The sequence below is a fragment of the Drosophila elegans genome, unplaced genomic scaffold, assembly GCF_018152505.1.
Source record: "Drosophila elegans isolate 14027-0461.03 unplaced genomic scaffold, ASM1815250v1 contig_476, whole genome shotgun sequence".
NCBI lineage: Eukaryota > Metazoa > Arthropoda > Insecta > Diptera > Drosophilidae > Drosophila > Drosophila elegans.
Window position 1 is genome coordinate 1,003,649 of NW_024545863.1, and position 26,286 is coordinate 1,029,934.

Sequence of the window (26,286 nt, forward strand, 5' to 3'; positions counted from 1 at the left end):
GCATGTTAAGCACATTATAATATTTATTTATTTAATGCAAATAGTTTAAATATAAAACCCTTATGTTTTACTGCCTTACTTTGCTTTATTATAATTTTATCTCCTTTTAGGAACGCCTTCATCATCGTGCCCCCCATGCTGAGATTCCTGGTGCAGTTGACGCACAAGAGCGACCGGCAGCTGATCACCATACCCAAGATCATCAGCGTCACCAACAATCTGCTGGCCAACGGCTCGATTCGCGAGGTGGCCCTGCTGGCTCTGAAAACCCTCAGCTACGAGCTGTTCTTCATGCACAGCCAGCTGGAGGAGGCGCTGGACAACAGCGAGGTTGTCCATGGCTCAGGCTCAGGCTCAGGTCGCACTGCTTGCCAGAGTCCCTTGAGTGCGGCCCCTACTCCGGAAACCAGAGAGGCATTGCTGGCCCAGCGACGGGAACTCGACACCCAGCGGGAAGTGGTGCTGGGCATGCTGGAGAAGTTCATTGAGGCACGGCCGAGCCAACAGGTTTTGGCCCTGCTGCTGCTCTTCGAGCGCAGTGTCCAGCAGCTGGAGACTCCTCCATTTCGCAGTGCTCAGGATGTGGACGTGGTCTACGAAACGATGTGTCGCAGTCTTTGTGCCCGCCAATGGCGACTCCATTCGGCAGGAGATCTGCGGCTGCTGGAAAGTTGCTTCCGCAACAATGGCAACCATGTGCTGGCCGATAGTAAGGGATTTTTGCAGCTGCTGCAACTCTTCATCGAGCAGGTGAGTTAAATATGCAGTGGCCTAAAACTTGACAGGGCACTCAGCCAATTCACAGCAGCTGCCCATCAGTTGCTCAATTACGGCGACTGGCGACTGCCGCCTGCCTCGATTGAACTCATAAATATGCGAAATGCCTGCTTAAATATACATATGCTCACACACACACACACACACACGCACACGCACACACTTCGAGGCGTCAAGCAATTTGTAATATTTATGAATGCAGACAGAAACTTAAAATCCCGAACGACCGACATGCAAATGAACACATACAGTTTGGCAAACTGCCAATGGCAAGTGGCAAATGATATATGAATGTCCTGAGTAGGTGTCATCGGGCGTGCCTGGCATCCACTTAATAATATAATTGAAGTAATGCCACAAATTACAACACTCTCAGTTTGGCAACGAGCGATGGCCGAACGATGTGTGCGACTTAACTGGTACTTAGGGCCAACATCAACGCCTGCAATTGCATGAATTGAAGTCGACTTGATTCGATGGGGCATTTAACTGGCAGCTGTTTGGGCTCAAAGATGACAAGCGATTGCTGCGATGGCACATCATTTCTGACTGCCATCAAAGAGTCAATGCCTAAAGAGTTTTATGAAAAGTTTCAGTACAAAAGGTTCTCCAAAACACCTTTAGGCCCTCGTCAACGATTTGTCATGGCCGTGGTCCTTCCCATTTACATACACACGAATGCACTTAGTTGCAGTTACGGGGCAATTTTTTATTTCGTCCTGCCCCTGCTGTTGCCACTGCTGTTGCTGATCCATGTGGCGCTGTAGTTAATGTGGCACATGTCGTATACGTGACATTTTTAATACCTACGCTTCAACGCCGCACATTTTCAACTATTAATGCGCATTTAAGCTACACATGCATTAACTGTCGGCACTGCTGCCTTGCCTGTCTGCCTGCCCTGCAACTCGTGTTGCGAGAGCGTGCCTTTAGGGCCAGCCACGCCCCCTTTGGCCACCCATTCCCCGCCCCCCACATAGACCAGTCAACCGTTATGCTACAGTTAAAAGCAACTTAATTACACAGTCTCACTAGCACAACTGGGCGTATGTGTGTTGCTACTCGGGGTTTTCGTGGTACTTGTCGTAGGCAGTCGATGGCATATGAAGATGCATCCACCTGTCTAACGCCCTTGGCCGCTGGTCGCACAAACTCTCGCCCACACGCAGAAAAAAAATCTAATTCACAATTAGAATAAAAAAATATTTTTTCTGTTATTTTTATTGTTGAAATACTTTTCAAAGGCCAAAACATAAAATAACAAAACAATTTTAAAAAATATACTTTTTCTACTATTTGAATTGGCTTAATGCTATTCAATTGACTAACAAATAAATCAATGAAACACAAGAAATTTGTATAAACAAAGAAATCATTTTTCTGTGTTGGCATTTTTTTTCTATGTGCAACATGCCCTCCCAATTGCCCATATTAATGGCGACCTGACACTTTACTGCCCAAGGCAATTCAACTTCATTTAACTTGTAAGCTATGCGCATAGCTTAAAAACTTTAACCAATTATCGTTTATTTAATTAAGACATATAAAAAAGATGAGATGGTTAGAGAAACTAACAGGGCTTATGCATTCTTTGTCGCTCAGGTGGCATGAGTAATTAAGTTTCCCCTTTTTGTGTGGTGACTAGTTTATGGCAGCAACATTTTAATTGAAATTGAAATTGCACCGCAACTTAAATAACATTCTGCGTGTAAACATTGACTCGAGGAGGTACAAACGGAGCGTTCAGAAAAATGCTTATTTAAAATGTATACCACAGGCGCAAATGGAATTGCATTCGACACATGTGCAGGATGGGGCTGGGTACTGGGCTCTGGGCTTCGGTTCCTTTCTAATTACTGCCGGAAAATATGTTGATGTTGGCACTGGCAACTTTGTCACACAAATTTATGCAAAGTTTCACACTTTACTGCACTGGCGGTCAACAACGAAAGGAGTAATCAGCCGGCGAACTAACATCCAGAAAAAAATGTCCTAAAAAGGGGAAAAAATTACGTAAAATTTTTGAAAACATTACCAAAAAAAGGGCGCTAGGAACATTTATGACCTAAAGATTAGGAATAAGATAAGGGGTACAAAAAGGGGTACCTAAAAAGTGAAAAATATATCTAAAAGTTCTTGAATTGGAGTAAAAAATCTTGCCTCACATGTTTTAATTTAATTCTTATAAATAAAATAAAAACATTAAGTATTTTATATATATCTCTAAAAAAACACGTACAGTTTTTCTTGTCCACTGCTGAGAATGGAACCGTGACCTTCTGCGCTATGTAAAGTAAAAAATATTTCCCAAATCTCAAATCTTATTCCACTAATTTTTCTGAGTGTACATCCTGTTCCCTTTTCGCTTTTTTGTTTCCAGGGCGTCGGCAACTTTGGTGATTTAGCTCTGGCCATGGTGATGCTGGAGAACGTAATCCTGAAAACCGAGGAAATTTATTTGGTGAATCACATAAAACTTTATTTGAAAAATAATCGAACAGCCGAGCGGCGTCTGCAGGAGCTGATGCCACCGACATCATCGGCGGCAGCTTCTCGCTGGCAGGAGGACGATGCGCCATCGACGTCTTCGGCGGCGGCAGCTGCTAGAGCGGCTGCCTCATCCGCTTCCTCCGCCAGCCGCTCGGTCATCAGCGAAATAAACTATTTCGCCAAAGTTCTCAGCGAGAAGCTTCTGGCCTGTTTGGATACCCTGCTGGGCTGGGACTCCGCCTCCGCCTCCGCCTCCAACTCCAACCCGAACTCCTCCGCTCCTGCAGCGGGCCACGCCTACTGCCAGCTGGCCGGGCGCTTCGTTGACTCCGTGAACAACGTCTGCTGCCGCTCGCGGCACAAGGATGCACTTCAATCGGTTTTCCGTTTGGTTTTGGCCGAGTCTGAATTTCTCTGCAAATACTATAGCCTGCTGCTGCTGATGAGTGCCGCCGGCCAAGGAGGATCCGGACTCGGATCGCTGGATGCCGTACTACTGGCCTGCCTGAGGCTCGTTTTGGCCATGCGGCTGGAGGAACCGGTGGCCCTCATGGAGCACGTCGCCCAACTGCCGCTCAAACGGAACCTGCAGCGGGAGGTGCTACGCGAAGTTTGTCGTGCAAATGTGGTAAGTAAACTGAGAGAAAATGTACTTAAAAATTCTACAGCACTCACTAGTAAGGTAATTATTAATTGAACAGGCAATTTGGGGGTGCTAAGTACTTTACATAAACAACGAAATATCCAAAATATTTAAAAAGAGTCCTTAAAAGTTCATTTAACAAGAGCTTAACTAAAAATGTTATGTGATAAAAGCTGAACATAAAATCATAATTTAAACTGTAAATCAAAAATTACAAAACTTCAAAATTTAAGTTCTGAAATTTTTTAACATCCAAGAAAAGGGTTTTTTTTCCAATGGTCATTTCCCAAAGCTAAATTAAATTTTTCAAAGTATTTCAAGTTCTCCTCAAATGGCCTTGTGACAAAACATTAACTCCATATTTGGTTGATGGTACAGACTGTACAAATTGTTCCCAGTGTAGCTGAATAAAGAGCGGGCTGCGGAGTAATGGTGAATCAGACACATTAGTTTAATTTGAATTTGGCATACGGCAGACAGCAGACAGCGTTGCTGGGCCGTCAATCCCCCGGTTTGCCCAGACCATATACTATACGACAATGCGAATTTTTCCAGCTGACAGTTGTCGCACTCGCAATTTTGCGGTTCACCGCATCGGGTTTTTGGTTTCGGCTTTCGGTTTCCAGTGTTCAGTTTTCGGTTCACTGTACCGCCGGCAACTAAGTGAGCGCTTAAACGGTTGGCTTACTTTAAGCACAGTTCATTGGCGGGCATAATTTTAAACGATTGCCACTCGAACATGCGCCACTTGTTGGCTAATGTCCCAACCCCTCACCCCCCTCGACCGATAAATCACCGTGAATGCGAACAAATCACAATTGTCCACTAATTGCAGGGCTGCGATTGGAGTGCGCAACAAGTGCGCCGCTTGTTCGACGGCCGGTATCTGAATTTCCTAATTGCTGACCACTTGGAATTCCTCAGCGAGCTATGCCAAGAGCGTCCCGAGTGCGGCTCATTACTGCAGGTGGCCTTGCTCCGGAACGCGCACCAATTGAGTAGGGTAAGTGTGCGCAGGACTTTTGCATAACAAAGCCCTTTCATCCGCCCTGTTGTCCCCCTCTTGTTCTTTCCCCCTTATACTTTCCCCCACAGCAATCCATTCGCATCGTACTGCGGCTATTGGGACGTCTTTGTGAGGCCGGCGAACAGGAGTCGGCCTCTGGGGACGCCGGCAGGGATGCGGATGCCACACTGCAGGCCCTCCAGCTCCTGAGTCGCCTGCACCAGCTGCACGAGGGCCAGCGCTCGGTGCAGCTGCCCGTGGAGCGGCTGGCCCGGCGACTGAGCGCCCAGAGCGGACCGTCCGCCAGGAACGTCATCTACGAGCGGCTGGTGGAAGGGGACCTGGCCGGCGGGGGAGGACCAGGACGCACTGCGAACCCTGCTGTAAGTAATACCCCTGCAATTACTCACTGCAAGCCAGGGCAATTTATATTCAGTTGATTGCATGGCCGGTTTCAAGGGTGGGTCGGTTTTCAGGTTTCATGTTTTTATTGTATTATTTATTTATTTAAAAGTTTTAAGAAAGTTTACAAAACTGAAGTAGGTTTAATGGTATAAATATCAGGGATGGAAACTAAACATTAATAATAAATAATTCAGTTATAAAAGCCCAATAATTAATACAACTTTACAAATTGGTTGCTATTTAAATATTATTTTCAATTTGTTTTAATTTTGAATAGGTTTAGCATGTCAGGCCCCAAACTCTTGGGCTGCTGTGATTATAATCAAAAGTATTTAAAGAATCCATCAGACCACTCCTGTAAATATTTTCTAAAATCCAAATCGACCCACCCTTCTGTGAGGGCTTTCCCCTGCTTGACAACCGAATGTACCCCCACTAAAAGAAAACCGAAGAGTACGTACTCCAGGTTCGGATCAGCAGACTCTCATTATGCTTGATGCTTTTATTTATGTTTCATTGCGCTGCTTGGCCTCGCAGACTGAAGGACTTTGAGTACCGCCGCCAGGACAATGAGACTGCAGCGCCGTCGCGCATAATTGATGAGGGCTGGCTCTTTGCCCAGGTAAATGGGATAAAAAAAAAAACACTCGGCCATTATGGCAGTGCCACAGCTAATTTGTTGTTCTTGCTTTGACGACATTTTGTACCGCCCACCACAGCTAATCAAATTCGCCACCCAGCATGCGGATGCTCCGCAGCAGCAGAGGCAACTGATGCAGCTGCTCCTGGAGATCCAATCGGAGCCAAAGTTGCAGCGACTGCTCCGAAGTTTGGGTGCCGAACAGGAGGCCAGGTTGTTGCGCCACTCCATTGCGGGATCACTGGCTGCCATGCTGTCCGCCTTCCGGCAGAAGTGCATCCAGCATGCACCGCACATAAACTACATGCAACTGCCGCCGCTGGCGCGTGTTTCCTGCTCCCTGCTCCTGGCCAAAGTGGAGGCCACACCACAGCAGCAACAGCAGAAGGCGCCGCCCACTGAAGAGCAACTGGACATTGCCCGAGCGGTGGCCACCCTAATGCAATGCATTCGGAATGCGGAGCAAACAGCACTCATCTACATCGATGCCCGGCTGATGGAGAAGTTCGTGGGCGAGCACCTGCTGCGTCCCGAGCATCTGGCGCCTTTGCTGGCCTACCTCGGTTGGCTGGTCGGGGCGGCCAAACAGATTTTGGCCAGGCCAATGCGACAGGAGTCGGAGCAGGGCGCCCTGGGCGTGCTGCTGGCCACCATGGATGCACTTCTGCAGCAGCCACGCGTCTGGCGGGTGCTTAATGTCGGTGAGGATGCGGCTCTGCGATGCCAACTGCTGGACATGCTGAACTCGATAGCCCGATGCACTCTGCAGCACACCATTTTCTATCGAAGACACAGGGGCAGGGATGGCAGGGAAAAGGGTGCCGCACCGCAGGCCATTTTCCTGGCCAAATTGATTGAAACTCAAATTGAAATCGAGTCCCTGGACAGCGGCAGGGTCTTGGCAGGCGACGAGCAGGATGCCCGGCAGCAGTTCGCAGGGCAGGAGCTGGCGCAGCTCCAAGTGCCACTGGTAAGTGACATTCCTTGGCTGGTCATTTGTCAGTCTGAGCCAGCAGCACTTTCCATTTTCCTTCCTCGCTTTATCCCTACCCAGTCACTGGTGGCCTCCATTGGCATCTCGCTGCTGCGTACACACCAGTTTTATGCCTACGCCGTGACCCCGCACGAGCTCATCCAGCGGCCGGAGGAGCAGCTGCAGCAGCAGAAGCAACAGGCCGATGGCAAGCTGCCCTCCATTCCTGTGGACAGTCTGAGCGATGTGGATATCCTGCGTCAATTTGTCAAGAGGTGAGTGAGGGGAGTGGGTTACAGATGCAAAACAACGTTGAAATTAAAGGTTGCTCGCCACTGAGGAATATTACAAGCCAAGTCAATTGATTTAACTTAGGCACAGGTTGGCAGTATTAATTGGCCTCTGTGAAAATATTTTAAATCTAATATGTGTTTTAAACGATACAATTTAAATTTTGTTCAAATTAATACTGTTGCAAGTGGAGCTCAAAACATCCAACTTCTTCTCTTACCACCAATTTTTACTTAAATACATAGCTATTAAAAGTAATTTGTAATTGCATTTTATATGTTTTTATTATTCATGATTACCACACATTTTTTTTCGTTAGTGACCCATAATTTTGCATTTCACGGAATAGAAACATTTTCAAAAAATTGTTTGTTAATAGTCGAGGTTCATTAAACTATCATTAAATGTAAATACGACTCCACAAACACTTTTTGAATATTGTATTGTAATTAAGGTTATCCGATTTTGTGTAAATTCATTTTCTCAGAAGTAGTTTATTTTTAAGTCAACTGAAAAGTTTTTATTGATTAAAACCTACTTCCTAAGTGGGCCAAATATTATGGGGAATCATGGTACTTCACACTTCAAATGCTGCTAATTAAATCTGCTTATTTTTGGGGACTCACCTTAAACCAGTCAATTTGGGAGGCTCCATTGTCCGCCTGGTCAACTGTCGTTTCCCTTATCAACTGGCCGGGCTCTGTTGCATTGTCCTTGCTGTTGCTGTTGGTGTTGGTGTCGCTGGTGTCCTGCCTTTGTCACTGAGTCCTGCTACACAGCAACAACAACAACAACAACAAGCAGCAGTCGAGCTGAGTCGAGCAGAGCGGTAGCGTCAGCATAGTTGCTGACAATGGTGTGACAGCGTTGACGAGCGCATGCCAGCTACATGGAGCGATGATGAGCATGGAAACGACGACGGCTAAACCGCAACTGGAAACATCAACATCCTGTTGTTCCATTACAAACACAAGCACCAATCCAAACAACTAAACATTCAAACATTGACATTCACACATATGGCCGTAAGACTTCATTGTCATCGTCATTGTCCTTGGCTTGTTTGCCTCGTCCTTGTCACTTGACAGGCTCCCCAAGCCCAAGCCCAAGCCCAAGTCATTGCTATTGCTATTGCTAAAGCTCCATTGTTTCGATGGCAGTCGTCATCATTACGCTGAAAGCGGAATCGTCATCAGCCAGGAATTGGGCGGAATAATTGTATACGGCTAGATGTCTGTGGCACTGGTTGGTTAGCATGTCCGGAGCCTAAAACTTGACTTCACCGCCACCTACTGCATACTTGCACTCGCACACTCGCACTTGTTGGCCGCACAAACATCAAAACCACATCAGCAGGGGATCTATAGTGGCGGAGGAGCAACAGCAAGACGGCGAGGCAACGCGGAAAGCTGCGAGGATGATAACGACAAAATCCCCCAAAGGGCTGACGGAGCGGAACATCAACAACTCTATTAGACGAAACTGTGCGCAGGATCAGCATCAGCAGCAGCATCAGCATTGGACATGCTTTTTGGGGGCAGGGAAATGGGAAATGGGAAACGGGCTAAAAGCTAAAAGACAGCGCAGCGGAGGAGGAAGAGCCGCCGACGTGGCAGCCAGCGATATAAACAAATTATGAGCAGCAAAGTGAGATAAATGTATGTGTGCCGGCTGCAGATGGTTGGCAGCAAAAGGCACGTCATGCCAGGATACCAGGATTCCAGGATGCCAGAATGCGGATGCTGCTCCAGAAACATTGTTGCTAATTGCACAGAAACCATCGTGGTGGTGGCACAACAGAAACAGCAGCAGCACCAGTACCTCGGGCTCCATTCGATGGATGGTGATATCAATGGCAATGGCAATGGCAATCCGGCCATGGCAGCCTAAAGTAATCAAAGACTAATTGACATTTTAGGCTACAAACTACCATACACACTTTATACGCATGCATATTGCATATTTTAAATATTTGAAGAGGTCGGGTACTAATTGAATTAAAATTTCAAGCATTTGGCTGGAAACATTTTATGCAGAAATTTCAATTTTCAATTAATTACTTACACATGTATACAGTATATATAGTATATACGTAAATACGTAAATACGTATATACGTACATACGCACAGCAGCCGACTGGCTGTCCGTAATTAAATTGACACTCATAGCCACTCTGAATTCTCGTTTTTAGGCTCTCCATCTTCGGCTTCACCACACGGCAGCAGTTCGAGGAGTACTTTATGACCTGCCTGCTGCTGATCAATAAGCTGTACGACGAGCACATGGTCGATCAGCAGGAACAGTTCCAGATCAAGCAGGTCTGCCTGCAGGCCATCCTCGAACTTTTAATGACGTACAAAACTTTTCCCATTGTGGGCCAGACCAATGGACAGTTCCATCACACGACTCGCTGGCAGCGCATCACTTGTGACAGCGTTAGGTGAGTTTTCCTCCAGTTCGGTATTATATGTAGTATGGCGGGGAAAGTCCTCTCCGATGGGCAGGAATTTATGAAAATTAAAATTCACACAGAGAGCAGTGGTAGTGGTAGGAAAAGTTTTTAATGTGTAAATGGCAAAAAGTACAAATTAAATGCGAACGCCAAAAGTTGGTGAGTGAGTCTGTGAATGAGCGTGTATATCCTGAGCCCCATATATACATATATTATATAGTCCCTTCGGTTACGAAAAAATCCTTCAACTTTAAATGCGCAACTAATTTGTTAACATGGGAGAGCGAGCAAAAACAATTTGGTAAACAAGTTTTCGGGTGCTTTTACAATGTCTGCGTTTTTAATTAAAAGCGACAAAAAGTCTTTGTCGATGGGACCACGGATATTGCATATACCATAGTGTACTTGTATGGATATGGCGTGACGTGAGTGGAGCACACATGAATTATGAAAATAATTTTAAAAGTTAACGAGTGCCAAAAACTCTCTTTTTTCATGTCCCCGTGGTTGCCGGGATTCAATTGCCTGGAACGGAACGGCAGAAGCATCTGAAAAAAGCGATGCAAAGTCACTAGCTAAAGCTGAAATATCAAAAACTCTGTTTGGCAGACCCCTAGGAAATTTTGCGTAACAAACATACTTTTCTTATTAGCCAATGGCTTTTATATATGATATAGTGTACTGTGCTCTGGCTTCTGGGTAACACGAAACTCTGACAAATCCTTGTCGTCCGTTGTTGACTTTATAAATTAGTTTTTAATTACAAGCAAATAGTTTTAACTTGCCATTTCTGCTGCTCTGTCAACAGTGCGTATGTGTTATTTAATCGATAGCAGCTGGGCAGCAATTAGGAAAGGACGAAACCTCCTTTACACTCACGACAAATAGGCAATTTGTATGTTTTTATTTTGTGATTAACTGATAAGTTTACATAAATTTTTGCCGAACAAAAGAAGCACTTTATAAAGTGTTTTCATTGTGTATACTGCAACGTCCTTAATTGTGGTCTTAGGAAAACAAACCTATTTTTTTTTAACTTTATGATAGTAAAGACTTAAATACAAAAAAAATAAAAAATAAAAATTGTTTGCAAAATTCAAACAAAAAATTAAATAATTTTTCAAAAAACTATTGTTGTTAAATGTAAGATAATTTATGTATCTAACAAATGAGGCGTAAGAAAATCGCACAGCTTGATAAATAGTGCAGTCTGCCATTGAATAACCATATTTCCAAATGGTTTCGACCCGATATGACCCCCATATGACAAACCGACCTATTAAACTTTGATTAAATACTTTTAAATGCCGTTGCAGCCTGAAGAAACTGCACAAGGTGCAGCTGCTGGTGGATGCGTGCAATGTCTTCTATCAGCCCAATCTGGAGCGACAGCTGGCCCACGACAATGTGATTGGCACACGCACCTTTGCGGCCAATCAATACGATCTCAATTTCAGCTGGGCCCAAATGGAGGGCGTGGGCTTGGGCATGGGCATGGGCATGGGCATATCCGGCGGAGGGCAGCAGGAGACCACGGCCAACATGACGGACATTAAGCAGTCCGGCGATGCGGATGTGCCCGACATGGCAATGCGCAACTATCGCCATTTTACGCAGCTGTCGGGAATTGACTTTCGCAGCAGCACGCAGCTGGTCTTTGACGTACTGCAGCAGATGATCGAGGTGGGTTCTGGATCTGGTTCTGGTTCTGGTCTGTCCTGTCCTGTCCTGTCCTGTCAAACTTTCGTGGCAGTCACGTCCTGTGCATTCGTTCATGCCGCACATTCGATGGGTTTTAATTTGATTATGCAAGCTGCTCGACGGACATTACAGTTTGGGCTTGAACAATCCTTGGGGCATCTCTCTGTCGCGACTCGTGATTTGGCAGTGATTTAATTAGCAGCTGCACAACTTGCCATAACTCTTTCGACATTTCTCTCTATCTCCATACCGTCTGACAGCTGAATCACATCCTGGTGCTGCCCAATTTGGTAAAGTTTTGCGAGATCTGCGAGAGCCGCGACCACATCAAATGGATTAAGGAGCGCTGCCTCAAACTGCAGGAGCAAGTGGCCATGGACGATACTATTTCGCATCAGGTGAGTGAAGCCACAAAGTGAGAGAAAGAAAACGTATGCTTATATTTATCAGAAAATCGATTATATAAAATGTACAAGCTCTGATAAATGTGGTAAATACAAGGGTTTATTTAAAATCTTTATTATTATTTGTATATAACATTCTTTACTATAATATAATAGTATAACAATTATTTAATCTTGTAACTTAATTAGTTTTGATATGTAAAGGTAATTCCTATGAAGCATTCAGGCATTTCATTGTAGTTGATGCTAATGCTTCACTTTGCAGCATATACTATCTATTAACTGCGTAAATCCAAGTTGGTTGAATTCTTTGTATAACTATATTATTTATTATAAGAATTATTTTTTGCCAATAAACTAATTATAGAAGTTAATTAGTTTTAATGGCAATCATGCCTATATATTCACTGTCCATAATTTTTCATGGAGAATCCAATTTGTTGAATTGTAAATCATTTCATGTCATTATTTCTTATTTATTATAAAGATGATTTAGTATAAATTTAATCCAGGAATTGAACTAGTTTTGTCATACTTTTAAAAAGCCATTAAGTTTATATATCCTGTGCAGCATACTGCCTTTCCATTGTTTTCGCTGCTAATGTTCTCCGCCCTCGCACTCTGCAGCACATAATCTACTTACTGTGCCGCAGCCAGGCCCTCCTCATCCCCAGTCTGGGCGAGCTGCAGGTCCTGTGCTCCTTGATTGGCAACATCTACTTGAAGAGCACGCACAGCTTCATTCGCATCGCCACGCTGCAGGGGCTGCTCAGTCTGCTGGAGTGCTGCAGCAAGACCAACACGACAATGGGTCGGCTCAGCGAGGAGCTGGCATTGTTGCGAGCCCTAATTGTGGGCTACATCAATCGTCATGGCATCATTGATGAGAGGTGAGTCGGGATACGGGATACGGGATACCTGATGGCTGGGTATGGAAATTGAGAAGCTGGACTCTGTATCTGAATCTGCTGTCCATAATTTGGCTCTCTACGCAATTAACAACCCCTCATCCAGTCGGTATTATCGGCCTGTTTGCAGTGCCCTCGGATTAAATCGAAAACGGAACTTACTTAGAAAGCCAAAAGTCGTACCTGCAACCTGCTGCCTGCAACCGTCTTAAATTGAAACTCATCAACTCCTGCGGCTCCCCTGGCATGTCTACTATATATCTGTTCCACAGATCCACTCACTAATGGCAAAAGTTCTCATTTCGCATTAGTTACCTCGGCTCATCGGAATCTGGGCGCTGTGGTTTTGAAGCTGCTGCTGCTTCTGCTGCTGATTTCACCTGATTCCATCAGCCCTTCTTGTTTAGGGTGTTATCCAAAACTTTTCAAGGACTGCGCCGGAAGCAGGCAAACCCAAACCCCAGTCTCGGTAAAGGATATGTCGGCAGAGGAAGTTGCCATAACTCGACAACAACGTGCAGAACATCGATGAACCATGGCCATTGAAACTTTGCCATCGCTTTCTATAGATTTTCCAAAGTCAATGGATCCATGGTGTTGTTCATGCTTGTGTTGCATTTGCTTGTTTATGCTCGCCAGTAAATTCTAATTATTGGCTGAGCAGCAGCTGCCTTCTCGTTCGCGGCTTTTGAATGCAATTTTGCATATACTGCTCAAGAAGTTTGTTGCCCTGTTCTTTGACAAAACTTACGCTTTAACTGGCCGCCTTGAAATAAATTACTTAAATTACTTTCCCGTTTGGCTGGCTCTTCAAAGCACACAACTTTTATTGCGCATACGCAGCGTAGGCGAAACCAATATGCCAGCACCAAAACCTCAGCAGCAACACACTGCCCATAAAATCAATAGATGGCCCTACATTTTTGGGAACTAATCAGCGAGCGGCGAACTAATTATTTTGCAATTTTAAGCGCGAAAAGCAATGAGAGGGGGTTTTTTTGGCCATGGCCAGCGGTGGATGCAATTCTGCGGTCGTCAGACTTCTAATTAATTTGGCAGCAACTCTCCTATATCGTTTTATAATCATTTCTGGTTTATCTTTGCAGTCCGCTGCCCTTTAGCGTGGAGCACACGAAGCTGGTGTGGACGCTCAATTTCAGCCTGATCGAGTGGACTTCGAAATTTGTGCCGCAATGTCATCTGCTATCGAACTCAATCATTGTGGCCAGCAACGTGCTGAAGAAGACCGCCGACGAGGAGCTGTATCTGTGCGTTCTGCATGTGAGTACTGCAACTTAAGGCAAACGACTTAGCATGCCACTTAAATGCTTGTCAGGCCTGTCTAGCCACTTACTAACTGTCAGCCAAACTGACTGAACTGACTGCCATTGACCGGGGTAAACGTAAACGTAAACGTAAACGTACCGCTATCCCTTGACTGCTGTGGCTTAGCTACGTTGCGCTTAATTGGTTTTTTGATTGACAACTTTTCGAAACGAACGGCGGACCCCGATTTCCCGAAAAAAGCAGCGCGAAAAGACCGCAACGGGTGCTGTCATAACTGACGCAGGGAGCAGCAGCCAACAAAACGAATGGCCAGAAGCAACAGAGCCAAATGTTTATTGGCCTGACTGCCAAATTGAGTTTAATACAACAAAGAGTAGGTAGTGTATTTGGTTTTAAGCGCTGCACCGTCGCCATACTCGTGGTATAGTATAAAGAAATTCCTCAGTTGGCGAACGTAATTTGCCAGCATTTAATATAGAGTTGAGATTTTAATTGCAGTTTACGAGAGTATGGCGAGCAGCGGCAAGTAATTAAAAACTGTTTTTGCCCTGCATACTTCCGTTCGTTGGGACGAAAATTAAATTCGACTTTTTAAGCAATTTATGAAATTTGCACGCAATTCAATTGTCCCATTTTGTTGCTTTCGCTGTGGCTCTTTCTGATGATGATGTCCTTGTTGCTGTTGGCTTTGCCTTTTGCTTTGATGATGGTACTCGGCCCTCGGTATCCGAATCAGCATCATCATTGGCAGCAGCAGTAGCAGCAGCAGCGGAGAAAGCGCAATGGCGCGCAGCGACAACAGCGGCCATAACAATAACAATTTGCCACTCAATTAGCGTGGCCATTACTGAAAAACCCACTTAAGTATGCAATGATAAAAACTCAAAAGCCCAGTCGCATTGCTATTTCTATGAGCGGTTGTCCGTCCCGTATATATATGGCTTATTGTATGTATTTATAGAAGATCTCTTTGTATTTTCCCAGGGTCTAGAGCGCATGGTGGTCAATAGCGGAAGCCAGCCTATGGGAAAGGGCTCTGGAGCAGTTGAATCCGAGGCTGGTGGCGTTGGAGTCGGAGTTGGAGTCGTGGTCACACCGCAGATGCGACATAAAATTGAAAAACTTGCACTCGAATTGCTGAAAATGGAAAATGAGAAATTTTCGATTCCGGCATTGAAATTGCTTTTGTCCTGCATGTATGTGGGTGAGTATATATATTCGAGAATTCGAGGACTTGCGCCAAAGAAAATAACAAAAATAATACCAAGATCAAATAGGGAACAAAAAGGGGGAAATCGATTGGGTAAGGGCGACGGGCTCAGAAATATTTTGTAAATTCATTTAATGCCGCATGGCCCGCGAACGGGTTCTGTTCTGTCTGTTGTTATAAGAAAATTGCACAAAGCGAAAACGGGGGGCGAAACAGAGACAATTGAGTGCGTTGAGTGGTTGCAAATGGCGGGCCGAAATTCCCAATTTCAAATAAGAGAGGAGCACACAATTTAAAAAGGGACACCCTCCTGATAGAAGGACACTGGGGACAAGCGAACTTTATTATCTTTACAGTTCCAATATTCCAATTACAGAAACCACTAGAGTTTTAAAATTGCCTCAAAAGCTGTCTACAAGTATGCAACAAACACTTTTGAGCTCGAAAGTTCTTGAGGTTTATTTTTAAAGACAAAGTTTGTTTTTCATTGCATATTTTTAGACACCTTTTTAAATCATAACAAGACACCCTTCAAAAGTGATTACTCTATTTCTTTTATTTCATTATTTGGAATTTTATTGTATTGAAATATAAAGTAAAACAAATGTTTTGGAAAACGTTATACACAAGACATTTGATGTGGTTGGGGAATGAAAATGAAAATTTAAAATACGAGAGGAGCGCACAATTTGAAAAGGGACACCCCTGACAGAAGGGCAACATTAATCGGCAGAACCCTCTGACCAAGTGAATTTTATTCTCTTTGCGCTCGCAATATCCTTTATTTGGCTGCGGCCACGTCCGATTTCAGGTTCTGCGTCCAGTGTCCCATTTTAAACGCGCTCGCTAGCTGGACATGGCGCACTTTGTGTGTTTGCGGGTCAACAATTTGGCGCTGATCATTATGGCCATGAATGCATTGGGTGTGCGAGTGTGCTAGTCCCAGTGAGTGTGTGCGAGTGTGTGCCCTTGCCAGCGAAAGGCTAATTGCTGTCGCCGGCCAACACACCACCACACCGACTGTTGCTGTTGCTGCTGCGTATCTCTGCTGGCGCTGGCCAACAATTATCCCTGTTGCTGTTATTAGCGCAATTCCAGGACAATTATTATCGTTTCCACTGTCACACACACACACACACACGCTCGATGCTCTTATGCTTAAATGTTAGTTGACTGCTTTTCGGGGGCAAAAATTCAGTCTAGTGCGCTTTAATAGGTTTAAGCCCAAAATGCAAGAATAATTTGCATAAGATAGTCGTAAACTCAATGTATATCTGGAAAATATATTCGTGGATATGCTGAATATCTCTAGACAACATTTATGCTATTTAAAAGTGGTGACATTTCTGTCACCTCAATTACTGTTCTTAAGTTTTTAAAGTTTTTGAGGGCAAATATCCATTGCAATGCGTTTAAATGCAAGAATAATTGCATAAAACATTCGTAGTCTTAATGATTGTCTAGAAATTGTTCGTGGCTATCCTGGAAATTCTTAGACACCATTTTTGGTTGTTTAGAAGTGGTGACACTTATGTCTCCTTAGATATTTTTCTTAAATGTGCTCCAAGTTCCCAAATACACAGACAATTTACATAATATATATGTTAGCTCAATGTGTATCTGCAAATTATAATAATATATGTTCTGATAATCTCTTTAAAAAGGTAAAGGTCGTTAAACACAGACATAAGACAATGATGTTTCTGATAACTCACATTGGTTTTAAATTTTAAAAAATTATAAGAGTACGAGCGAGTTTTCACCGGGAGAAGTAAATATCTCCAGAAAACCCCAGATCAGAGTGCAGCAATCTGCCAGCTTATTCAACCTGAGTTTTCATTCTGGTTAGGTTCATTAGCTGGTACTCTTACTTAAAGCTACGTGGGTGCCTATGGAAATCGCCTAGATACGGGTCAATCGTAATCCGCTCAGTCTCGTTTCATTTAACATCCTAAGCCAATCGATTCCTTAACTCCACAACCTTCTCTTTTCTCATTCACTAACGAGAAAAAATAACAGACGTCAACCATTTATAAGAAGAACAAAACGCAAAAGAAACAAAATAGAATAGAAAATTTGCTCTTAGGTTTTTGCCTTTTGCCCAGTAGAGAGTGGGATGTGCTGCTAACTGATTCAGCACATTCAACCTGCTGTGCGTGGAAACTTAGCACAGCTTTCGACTGGGCCACTCCTGGCCAGAAATTATGCAAGTTGCTCCACAAATATGTCGAAGAATGCGAATGTGTGGCCAAAATTGGGAGTGGAGCGCAGAGCGTTGCGTATTTGCCTTGCACTTTGTCGGTGCACAGGATTGCCGACTGCTGAGTCCGTTTTGCCATGGCCACAGCACGCAAATCCTTTGAGAAACGTCAATGTTTGTGTAGCAGGCCATTCGCGATGCTTACTTCAGCCACTAAATGGCGGCGACTGCCTCGATTTTCGGGCCCTGCCAACACACAAATCTCGAATATGGCAACCAGGCAGGATCCCGAACCACCGAGCCCAACCCAGCGGAAGTTGGCCATTTCTGGGCACGCTTTTTTCCTCTTTTTATCCGCGTGCTCGTTTTTTTCTTTTTCAAAGCTGCGCTATGGGCTCCACGCGAAAATAAACAAAAGACCGCGTCGCCGAAGACAATGCAGATTGCCCTGAACTGCTCGAAAAAAATATGGTGGAGAGCGAAAGCTTAAAAAAAAGGAGCGCAGAACAGCAAAACAGGGAAAGTCGCAAAAAGCGTATATACATGTGCCCTCAAAGTTGCAAAACGCAATAATAAATATTTGCGGCAATATTGGTCAACCAGTTGTTGGAAAATGCTCGCAAGCCAAAGGATAGAAAACCCTTTACAAGGCACACACCCTTTATTAGGTAGGTTTAGCATTCTGTTTTGTTGGTTATAAAAAATATTTGAAATGGAGAAAACAAACAAAAAGTAAAGAAAAGCAGGAAAAATTGATATTGGTTTGTAAAATATTATTTTTTTTACCGAATTTATTAGTTTTTGTTTCAAAAAGAAAAAAACTATATATAAAAATTAAACAATTATTTGATACTGCAATAGGCAAGTAAATAATTACCTCAAAATAAAATATATAACAAATTAATTATTAAAATATTAAAATAGGTACAAATTAATATAATATTAAAATGGGTATAAGTTATTCGTATGGTTTAACTGTTGTTTTTATGAAAAATATTTATTCTTTCTAAAACAAAGCTTGTTGGGTTTTCCTTTATATTTAACTTTGTTCTCTTTATGCTTCCAATACATTTATTTGTTCCAGTCTAAATAGTATTTAAGTAGCTATAAAATATTTATGTAATTGGCGGAATCCATTATGGATTAACCCACTGTTTTACTTTTGTTTTTATAAAAGATAAAGATAAGCTCTTGTATAATGAGTTATTACGGTTTTATTGGTTACAAAAAATATTAAAAATGAACATTGATGTACTTACCAGAATTATCAACATAATATTCAACTGGGTATAAATTATTTGTATTATTGAATCAGTCCATTATGTTATATATTATACATATTTTTTCTTGGTTAAACGAATTTTAGAGATTTTTTTTTTTTAGTTGGGTTTCGTTTATTTTTTTCTGCTCTTGCATTGCCAGCGGCTTTCGTGCCGCGCATAATTGTGGCCAGGCGTCAAGCCCTCCCCCACTTGGTCACTTGGCCATGCCTCATCCGCCGTCCAAAGCAAAGCCAGCAGCAGCTACAACAATGCCAAAATTGGCAACAGCCAACCAAACAAGCTGCCCGCAGGCCAACAGCCAGCCACGGCCAACAATGTTAAGCTGCAAAACAAAGGCCAAAGCCAAAGTTGGCGCGGCCGAGTTGGAGTTGGGTTTGGTTAGCCAGGTGGATCCAGATCCTCCCCCATTGTAAATAATTCGATGCCCGCTAAACCACACTAAGCAGCACACACACCCACACACACTTACACACAGGTTGTATGGCTTTCAGCGGTCGCTGCTACACCGCCATCATTTTTCACCTGGCTGAAGGGAACGCACATTTATTTGGTGACCTTTCCCGGTTGCGGGCTTAATCGAACAACTCTAATCTATGGCCAGCCTTTTGCTTTTGCTTCTGCTTCTGGTTTCGTTTTTTGTTTAGTTTTCAATTTGATGGTCATGGGAGAAAGTTTGGACAAAAAGCGGCGTCGTCAGGCTTCAAAAAAATCCATAAAATTTAAATGCAAATTTATGTACGTGTGTGTTTCCTGGGGAGAAGGACGAAAATAAATGGGAAGACTGACTGCCGTGTGAAGGACCCGTAGCATGTGAATAATGGCCATTGGCATGTGCCTTGAAGCCAGAGTGTCTGCCTTGGTTAATTAGAAAGTTTCACTTTCTTGCCTTCTGCTTTCAGGCTCTGCTGCCCAGCTGGAGAACACGGAGCTATCGAATGGCATTGTGCAAGACGATCCGGAGATTATCGCCCAGCAAAACGATAAAGTCGACATACTTTTGCATTGTATTAAATCATCGACTCGAGATGCCGCCTGGATTTATGGACAAGTGCTGTGCCAAATTATTCGTGATTTAGTGCCACCGAATGAAATATTGACGAAGGTCATAAAGGAGTTTCTGGCCATAAATCAACCGCACGGCGATGTTATTGCCATGATTGTATATCAGGTGAGTAGTGGTGGGCCTAAGATCTAGCAAAGGTAAAGACGTTGGCCATTCGTGCGTGGCTTGGTTCCTTCAAACACACACACACACACACACATGGCTTCACGTGTGTAGGGTTCATTTTACGGGGACGAGATCGAGGACCTCGTCCTCATCCTCATCCCCTGTCTGTGTCCTGGAGACCGGAACGGAATGGGGCCAATGCAGCGCTAATGTTCGTCCTTGCCACAAGTCGAAAGGGTAAAATACTCGCTGCCAGCTTCCAGCTGCCATCTGACCAATGCCCACTCTATGCCCATTAGGGTGAACCAAATTTGTATAGCACACCAGATTTTATTGAAAAGCCGGCGACTTGGCGTCTGCCCCAAGTATAAAGTATATCACTTAAAGTATATCACTTATACGTACTTTTGCCTGTGATCAACTTATTTATTTTAACTGACATAACTTTTTAGACAAATTTTTAGAACATTGAGAAACATTTTAAAATTCAAGATTTATTGATTATAAATACATTTATTGCAAAGCAAAATTGAGCACGTTTTGGGGTTTGTGAGTTGAATTTAGAGTTTATCACTTATACGTACTGTTGGTATGAGACTTTTGAGACCATTGCAGAACCTTTTAAAATAAAATGTTTTGTTTTTCAACATTTTAGTTATTTTTTTATAACAAAATATTAAAAACTTATGTGAAGAAATTATATAAATTAATGTTAATTAAGTTAATTTTTGACTTTCAATGTTTATATCTTTGTCAAATTATTTCTAATCTACTTGAAATTCTAGGCTCGTGTAACTAAAAATTAAAAAAAAAACAAATCTGAAATCAAGTAAGAGTAAACCCTTTTTTTTGTGCCACCCTAATGCCCATATGTGAGTGCGTGTGCGTGTGCGTCTGTGGAATTTTTGGCAGCTTGAAAATTAATGGAATTCATGGCTTCAACTTGGCCCCTGTCCAGCAGGTGCGACTCCGTGTATGCGAGTGTGCGAGCGGGTATTGGGCATGTGGTATGTGGGTCAATGCGAGGAGCCGCCGACGGCGACCACTGTGGTGCCATAAAATTTTTTCATTAGGTTCAAGGTTAGCCAGAGTGGGTGCTGCGTGCATGGAAATTAATAAAAGTAAGGGATCTCGGGATCCCGGGACGGCGGCACAATTTGCACTGTCATTTGCAGGGCCGGATTCCCAGGCTGCGGAATTTCATTAGCCCAACTTTCTGCCACAAAGTGCGCGTACACGAGTACGACCTTTGGCTGGCCCCCCGAGTAGAAAAGGCACCTCTTTGGAGCAGCACAATAAAATTTAATTTCCGTATTGTCGGCTTGGCTTGGCTTGGCTTGGCTTTTATTTAAGCATTTCGTAGCCAGCTCTTAACTCAATCCTTTTCCTCTTTCTCTTTCAGGTTTTTCGTTCCGCCATCGACTCGTCTTACCTGCAGATGCTGCAGGACTGGCTGATCTGCACCCTGCCAACGTTTCTCGAGCAGCCGGAGCAGCAGGGTGTCTGGGGTCTCAGCGTCATCTTTTTATCCGCCTCCATAAATCTGCATTTGATTAAACTATTTCCGCTGGTGCTCGGCATCGGAGCAGCCAACTCAGCCACTGCGATAGCGAATGCGACAGCGGCGGCGGCAACAACTGAGGCAGCAGCAGCAGCATCGGCGGCAGCAGCAGCTCCGGCGACAGTCCAAAAATTGGGTCAACACGAAATTGCATTGTTCGTGACAGCTGCACAGGATTTCCATGCGAAATTGAGTGGCGAGCAGCGGCAGCGTTTCCGCGAGGCCTTCAGCAGCTTCGAGCGGAGTCAGGTCTACGGCCGGATGTTGCAGTGCCTCTGAAGCGAGTATAATCATGGGTTTGGCTATTTAGCTTGCGTTTAATTCTAAGAAAAATGCAACGCATTCGGCATGGGCTAAACTTTTGGGGCTCCAAAGACAAGCGCAAGCGTGAATAACTAATTGCCCCAAGCTGCAGATAAAGTTTAAGCGGATGTCCCTTTACTTAGCGCTCCTTAGCCTCCTCGTACTTCTTTCATTTCCTTTCCTTACCCTTCCTTTCCTTTTCCTTCCTTTCCTTTCCTTTCCTATCCTTTCCCCAACTTGCGAACGAAAAAGTTTTTTAATAGTTGCCGAATACAAAATTAATTTATGCTTTACATTATGTGTAACTAATATTTAAATTATTGCAAACGAATGTTCGCCGCACCGCACCGCCCTGCACTTTCTAATGCTTAGGCAAAAGTTTAACGAGGCCACAAGCGAGCGACCCGCAATTAATTCCTGCGGCTTTCGACACGGAAATTATGTTCTTGTCAGCTTTTGGGGAAAAGTTTATCATTTATTTACATTATGACGATGACGCTGCTTGCTGGGCAAGAAACAAGGAAAAACGTGGTCAGAGGACGCTAGTTTTCATTAGTATGCGCCTTAACCAATTGCTGGCTAATTCCTAATCAAAATTAATTAAAAATTCCATTATCCCCTCTGTGTACTTCAATTGTAATCGAACTAATAACCATATTGCCTAACGAAATAAAATCACAAATTAAAACGAGTTTGAAAGTGTGTCGTCATTTTTGGGTTGGGGCAATGCAAAATGGAATGTTTGATTTTATAAATGCATAAAAGCTGAGCCAAGCACTTTGCCAACTAACCGAGGAATGCGTTTTTTTGGATTACTGAACTATATGCAAATCGGTTCGAACTTTTGCGCTTTTACCTGCTGCGCTGGCACATGTAACGTGGCTCCTGAACGTTTTTTTCGTTTTACCGTCTTAACAACAAAGCGCATTAAAGTTGACAAAATGTTTCTTCCTCAAACTATCGTCGAAGTGCCGGACTGAAAATAAAAGTTTAACCAACCGGCTTTTACTTGAATAACAGATGCCCTGAAAAGTAGGCTATTCAGATATTGGTTAGCTGTTTAGTTTTTATTAGATTAAAGTATTTTGTTTATTTTTGTATATGCTAGAGCAAATACTAAATTTAAGAAACTAGATATATATAGTTTCGTTCAAAATAAGGGTAGTAGAATATTAATTTATGACAATGTTTACTTGTAAATTAAGAAATTGGGAATAAGAAGATTTTTAAGGAAATTATAGTAAATATAAAGCTTAAATAGTAATTTATTTTATTCTGCCAATTGAATTAGTAAAACGAAACATACCTGCGATTACAAATAGTTTTTTTTTTTTGCAACAGCTAATGAGTTCTTTGTGGATTTATCTTATCAATCAGGTACAATGATCAACGATGTTTTTTTATTTTCCAGGATAGATCTTAGGAGCATTATACCCTATAAAGGGTATTGAAAGCGGTTCAGTGCGTTACCGTTAGCCGCCTGCGTGAGCTTGTGCACCGAAATTGACAGATAAACTTTCGTTTGGAGTGTGGGTGTGAGTGTGCGTGCAACAAGGAAGGAAGATGGCTTTTGTGTGCATGCAAAGCTTGCCGGAAATTTGCCAGTTCAACGCGAAACGACAAAAAGCCGGTAAAAAAAAGGAAAATATACATAAAGGGAAGTTGCACTACACACCGAAATGAACTGCAAAGCTGTTCAAAGTTGTTTTTCTGTTTTGGCGCGACCGCATTATGCAATCGAGCTCCCCCTCCTTTTATATATATATTCCCATCCCCTTCTAGCACACTGATTCAGTGTGAAGACAATACGCGCCTATCGTCGCCATTATGGCACACGCCAAGTGGCAATTTGGCCAATGCCTTGGCCATAAACTGCAACATTTGGGCTATCAGCATTTGGTTACGCTTCATTTGGCCAGGAAACTTAGCCCAAACCATGCCCCCTTTTGGATTAGCAGCGTGTGACTGACCGAAAAAGCAGGTGGGCGCAGATTGCGTAGCCGACACGTTGCCATGACCTACGCTCAAAATTCGAGAGACTCGAATGAATGAAACAAAAAAAAGAGCAGACTTAACGTGGGCGGTGTTCTAATTCCAGTTTGTTCCTCCCATTTGTGCTCTCTGCCACTGTTAACTTGCAAACTCACCACTATTCGGAGTCGTTCTCTTCAAGCCTGCGCTCTCTTAAATCCTTAGAGCCGCTCTCTCACTCTCTCTCTCTACTTCTCTCTTTATCATTTTGAAGACTAGGTCAGTAGTGTAACGGTTCCAGTTCCATTACGTTCCACGCGTAACGGTAACTGTTTTGGTAGGAAGAGCCGCAATATCTTATTTCTTAATACTTCGATGGCTTTAAGCGGGAAAAGGACGGAGCATGCAGGACGACAACTGTTACACTCACAGTTATGATTATTGTTATTATGATAATGTCAGCAGCATAAGCACTCGTTGTTGTTGTTCTACTCGGCTTTGGCGTTATTGTTTGGCTATTTGCTCGGTGGATAAATGACTTATCCTTTGGGCCAACAGAAAGAACTTGGATTAATAAAAAGTAAAGAGGGTGGTAGTATTTACTACTATCGGTTCTTACGTTCATTAAAAATGGTATTCTCGAGAAGAGAGAAAAAATTCTTGTTTTGAGATAAAATTGACGAAAATAAATTGAGAAAAAACACTTTTACTTGTATAACTTTTTCCAGTCCCTTTTCTGTATTAGATTATATAAAATGGTCTTTTTACTTTATATTTTACTATTTGCACATTTTTTTTTTTTTTTTTTTTTTTGGTCAAAAAAATATGTTTTTTTAAATTTATGATTCACAGGTAAATCTTTTTTTTCTAAATTTAGTCGACAACGATTTAAAATATTGATCATAACTATTTGTATCTCCTCACAAATGTTTCATAGCGTAAGATAAGTTATTTCAGATACATAACAACAGTCGTGGGCTGAGCTTTATTTTCCGAGTGCAAGAAAGGAAGGGAAAACAATAGTATGCCCTTTTATGGCGCCAATACATAGTTGCCCGACTTTATTTCGCTGACTTCCTGGGCTCGAATCGATCCATTGATTTTCCCGCCTCATTTGCAAAGACACTTGGATGCCGGTCGCCATCTGGGCACTCTCCACCGAGCACTCCTCGTAGCTCATTTGAAATTTTGATTACATCGGTAACTCAGGGCAAGGCAAGGCAAGGCGGTGAAGGGGAGCCTGTCAGCGACTGATACGCATTAATTACGTTACCTGGTGTAAAAAGCAACGCCTCAACGCTAGACGGGGCCGCTTATTAAAATTGAATAAATTATGCAAAAGTGCCGGTGGCCTCCTGACAGCCCAGAAACCCGAGTCAATACTCCTACTCGTACTCGAACTCGAACTCGTACGCCCCTGCACACTATACACACACACACTATATATATACGCCTGGATCCGCAAGATGGACACAGCATAATTAATTCCGGTCAGTTGCCAGCGCAGAGCGAAATGCAATCAGCATCTTGAGCCTGCTGCCAAGTCAAGAGCTCGGTGACAGAACTTCCACGGGGCGTGCTACCCATGGCTTTTATTTTTGAGATGGAAACGCAGGCGGTAAGCGTTTTTTGTGGTTCGAATTATCGTATTTACTCAGCACTCAGAAGTAGGAATCTTGGTGTCTTGTTGAAATATTACACCTCAAAATGTTACTGTATTACTATTTCTATGACTGTTTTGTGCACTTGAGGACCTAAGTAATCATTCTAGGATTGATTTTTAAAGTGTAGTTTTTGAACAATTTTGGCATTTTTTATAAGTGGTACCCTCATTATTTTTTACACAAGTTAACGAAAAATTAGAAACTGGGAATGGAAAGCGTAAAAAATATTATCAGGAATTTAACGGGGCTTGACATGCAAACTTATGGTATTTATATTATAATCGAACATAAAGATCATGGCATTACTGGTTGGCGAAGCATTAATTTCACTTCATAAGTCGAAATTCAGTACATCAAGTGGTTGACTTGGGACTCCCCTTAGTTTCTGGGTGCCTTTTGTGGGACGAGGGGCCTTAGAATTAGTGAATGCCTGAGTGGCTGCGCAAATGAATGCCACTACGAGTGATTGCACAAATGCAACGGGCACATATATAGCCGATATCGATGGCAGCGCGAATATTCGACAAATATTTCAATTTCATGTTTCACGCACCACTAAATGCCAATTTAAATGCCGGCAGCCGAATTTGCATACCTATATCCAGATCCTACCTGCAATAGTTTGGGTAATTTCCTCATGAGCCGCAGGCTGACAACTGATTGTGTTGTTAACTCATTTCAGTACAAATCAAATACGCATAACACCGTGTTGTTGTGTTCGTTAACTCTTTAATGGTTTACACAAATAACAAACTGCGGTAACATGTTCAACAATATGGCTTTCAGCAAGGGAGCTTGTAACACATTACATTTCGATAAGCATTATCTTAATAACAATTGTTATGGTACCCATTAACATTGAAAAAATGTGGCTTAAAACCAGAGAGTTTTGCAGTGATTTATACTTTGATACTATAACCTTTGAAATCAGCGTACATTTATTAAAAC

At 43.1% G+C, this 26,286-nt stretch overlaps 1 protein-coding gene across 1 annotated transcript in view; it reads left to right on the plus strand.

The window, feature by feature from the left end:
• Window positions 1–22,394, plus strand: part of LOC108148728 — a 43,837-nt gene extending 21,443 nt beyond the window's left edge. Inside the window, 16 exon segments of the mRNA XM_017275906.2 lie at window positions 111–750; window positions 3,158–3,895; window positions 4,746–4,913; window positions 5,006–5,266; window positions 5,268–5,299; window positions 5,859–5,943; window positions 6,041–6,931; window positions 7,016–7,209; window positions 9,418–9,666; window positions 10,995–11,361; window positions 11,640–11,777; window positions 12,411–12,673; window positions 13,798–13,972; window positions 14,963–15,182; window positions 19,571–19,839; window positions 21,242–22,394. Coding sequence (XP_017131395.1) covers window positions 111–750; window positions 3,158–3,895; window positions 4,746–4,913; window positions 5,006–5,266; window positions 5,268–5,299; window positions 5,859–5,943; window positions 6,041–6,931; window positions 7,016–7,209; window positions 9,418–9,666; window positions 10,995–11,361; window positions 11,640–11,777; window positions 12,411–12,673; window positions 13,798–13,972; window positions 14,963–15,182; window positions 19,571–19,839; window positions 21,242–21,679 — 5,128 coding nt within the window. The 3' untranslated portion in view covers window positions 21,680–22,394.
• Window positions 22,395–26,286: the final 3,892 nt, after the last annotated feature.